Here is a 3,445-nt window from a genome sequence, read left to right on the forward strand (position 1 = left end):
CCACAGCCCCCTTCAGGCATCCACCCACACAACGTAGGGTCCTCCACTGCAGGTGGACATCTACACCCCGTCACACCCACAGGCTGCAGGGGAACAGCCTGCCTCACCATGGTCTTCACCACGGACCAGGAGTTTCTCTGCTCTGGCACCTGGAGCACATCCTGCCCCTCCCCTCCTTCACTGACCTTGGTGTCTTCACATATTTTCACTCCTCTGTCTCTCTGCCAGTTGCTGTGTCTTGCCGTTCTTTTTTCCCATTTCTTAAATATGTGTTCACAGAGGCGTTCCTATCCTGTCATCACTGCTAGGCTCGGCTTTGGCTCAGCGGTGGGTCCGTCTTTGGAACCAGCTGACATTGGCTCTGTCAGACTTGGGTGAAGCTTCTACCAGCTTCTTGCAGAAGCCACCCCTATAGCCCCACCACCACCACTGAAATCTGGCCAGGCAAACCCAATATACACAGGCTTGAGGAAAGTGCTTTTCCTCTCCTCCTCCAGGTCACTGACTAAAATATATAACTGGACAAGGCCCAGGTGAGAGCTCTCAGTGCCACTTGTAACCAGCTTCCAGGTAGAATATGAACCATTTCGAGGCTAATGATACAGGTGTCTTTTCATCCCTGTAGTAGTCTACCCATGATGCTAGTACAAGACTGCTAAAGACTTGCTGTCTCCTCACTTATTTACAAGCTGTTACTACCATCCCCCAACGTACCTTTTAAAGCCCTCTTTGTCATATGGTTCCTCTCTCTTGTTAGCAGCCCTCATCCCTCGAAGACAGACTTGACATCGTGTAAGACAAAACCACCATATGGCACAAGCCACAGATGGCAACTTCATGTTATTTCTACCCCCATCCAAGCCCTTCACCAGCAGAACGGAGGGGACTGGCATTCTGGTTCCCATGTTCTTCACCCTGGCTCCCATCCAAGCCCTTCACCAGCAGAACGGAGGGGACTGGCATTCTGGTTCCCATGTTCTTCACCCTGGCTCCCAGAGCTTAGTAGTCACTCTGGACTCGCTCCAGGTGCCTGTTGGCACTGTCTTTTCAGTCATGTTCAACATGTTTGTCTTCTGTTTCTGTCCAAGTAAGCATGAGAATAAATAGGAGGCTCTTAGAAAGGAATTTTAGCTCTCCATTCCAGGGAAGGAAACCTAGAAAAGGGAGAACCTGTGGGAGGAGAAGGTTGGTAGGGCACACTGAACATGGGGCAGGCACGAAGAAGTAGTGCGGTTTGCAGGAATAAGTCTATGCTAAGTAAGAGCCAGAAGGCACTTGAAGGGTGTGCCTTAAAGTTTTGTTCTTACTCTGCACTGTAGAGCACTGTACCTAGCTTGAAAGGCTTCTCTAGCCTTACTGAAAAACCTGGTCTGGTTGAAGGGCTTTATCTGGTTTAGAGGTAAGTGAAAGGCTGCGAGTCCATGGTTGCTTCTGGCACACTAGTCAGTGAAACTGGCTAATAGGTGGAGATGTGCTCATAGTTTTCTGTCATGACCTTGACTTGGATTTGTGCTGATAAAATAAGTTGTGTATATTATATCTTTCTAAAGTTAAGAAGATTCTTGGGTTTTTTTAACAGGCTGAATATTCAGAGCTAGTTGAAACATTGCTATCAACTCAACAAGATCCGGTAATTTACCAGCGGTTAGCAGATGCCTTCAACAAGCTTACTGCAAGCAGCACTCCTCCTACACTGGACCGTAAGCAGAAGATGGCCTTCTTAAAGAGTTTAGAAGAATTTATGGCAAATGTTGGTGGACTTCTCTGTGTAAAATAAACAACAAAACTCTATGCCTAATTTAGACCCTTTCTGCAAAATGCACTGAGAAATGCTGAATGCTGACTAAGTCTTGTACCTGTCTCTGGGTTCTTTGCAGCCATCTCAGATTCTAGAGAGCCTGGAAGTTTGAACGTAACACAGTGGAATAGGAGAGGTCAGCTTCCAATCAGCTTCTGCTATTATGTGTTAGCTGCAATCTGTCATACTTGTGTGTGGGAGAGAATGAACAGAAAATTTGATTTTTTTTTTCCGTATATGTGCAAACAGATATGGGCACAATGAAAGATAAATGCAGTGCCTTTTGCCCCGCACTGGTTTAAAATATGAGTGGCCAGATAACCGTACAGATTTCTTTTCTACCCAAAATCATGTTAGTGTGTGTTGCAGATACATGTAAAGCTCTAAACAGTTTAGCTGATTTTAAGCTTTATTTTTCCTCTCTTGAAGTTTGAGTTTGTGTTCCAATGGGGAAGAAAAACCAAATGGTATTTTAACTTGTGTTTAGTTATGTTTTTCTACATCAACCTGACATTGAGTGTTTAATGCAAAAGAGGTTTTTACATTATGTTTTGCTGCCTAAAGTTCAAGAAAAAAAGGTGTATATTTTTGTTCCCCTGAAATGAACTTTAGGAACTGTAGCCATTTCATTGCCTTAATTTAAAAGGAAAAAAAAAAAAAGCTCATATACTTTAGATAAGAAATTTAAGGCAAGATTTGACTCTTCAGAGTTGGTTTAGGATGTTGGCATTAAGCTGCTGTGTACCTGTTGCAGCCCTTCATGTTGACGTGTCGTTTTGGAATGAGTGTCTAAGGTTCATGTGTAGTTTTACTTTCAGTATCTGTATTGATTCATACCCAGGTTGCACGTAACTGCAATGTATTTCTACACTGAACTGTTTGCTTAAGCAATAACAACTCAAAATGTGTAAATTACTGGCAGACTTTTTAAAGTTGGGGCATTAGCTAAAATGATTCTGCTAGAACAGGGGCCTTTTACTCCAGGGCCATATTTGTTTGACTCAGATTGAGAGAGGTAATTGGGTTGTGTAGTGCTGTGGGAGATTTTTACGTTTGCTGAATCTAGCTCCTCTTCTGCAGAGCCCTCCCAGCTGCTCTGGTCGTGCTCATTTTTATTTTTTTTTTATATCAGCACTTTAGCTATTACGACAGCAGAATATAGTGCCCTGAGTATAGTGGACCAACAAAGGAGGGAGCAGCACATGAGTACAAAAGCAAGGCCTGCTTTGTCTCCAGTCATCAGCCAGAGAAAACTGAAGCAAACACAAACCCTGCAGGTCTAGAAAAGTTGATTTTTGTGGAGATATGTGGAGGCAGAAGTGGGCCCTTTTGTTTAAGACCTCTGCTAGATTATGCTGTTGAGTATTTCCCATGTGTTCTTAACATTTATATAAAAATGTACAGTATACACCTTTATGGCTGTGTATAGCATCATGTTTGCAACTCTGTGCCATTCTTCAGCTATTCATCTCAAAATTAGTCACAACAGCCAGAATTTTTAAAAGACATAAACCTGTAATACTGTGCTATAAGTGATCTAATTTTATTTTTTTATTAAATTCATACCTGTCTCAAGCATGGATCCACAAGGCCAAAAATGCCATCCCTTCGTTATACTTTTTTAATTTATGAGAAAACTGGGCCAGG

General features: G+C 43.0%; 1 protein-coding gene across 1 annotated transcript in view; it reads left to right on the forward strand.

Annotated features, from left to right (window-relative positions):
* Window positions 1–2,251, forward strand: part of XPO4 (exportin 4) — a 54,228-nt gene extending 51,977 nt beyond the window's left edge. The window contains exon 22 of the mRNA XM_009870368.1: window positions 1,580–2,251. Coding sequence (XP_009868670.1) covers window positions 1,580–1,777 — 198 coding nt within the window. The 3' untranslated portion in view covers window positions 1,778–2,251. The remainder of the gene's footprint in view (window positions 1–1,579) is intronic.
* The last annotated feature ends 1,194 nt before the right edge of the window (window positions 2,252–3,445 follow it).

The sequence above is a fragment of the Apaloderma vittatum genome, unplaced genomic scaffold (genome assembly GCF_000703405.1).
Source record: "Apaloderma vittatum isolate BGI_N311 unplaced genomic scaffold, ASM70340v1 scaffold9885, whole genome shotgun sequence".
Classification (NCBI taxonomy): domain Eukaryota; kingdom Metazoa; phylum Chordata; class Aves; order Trogoniformes; family Trogonidae; genus Apaloderma; species Apaloderma vittatum.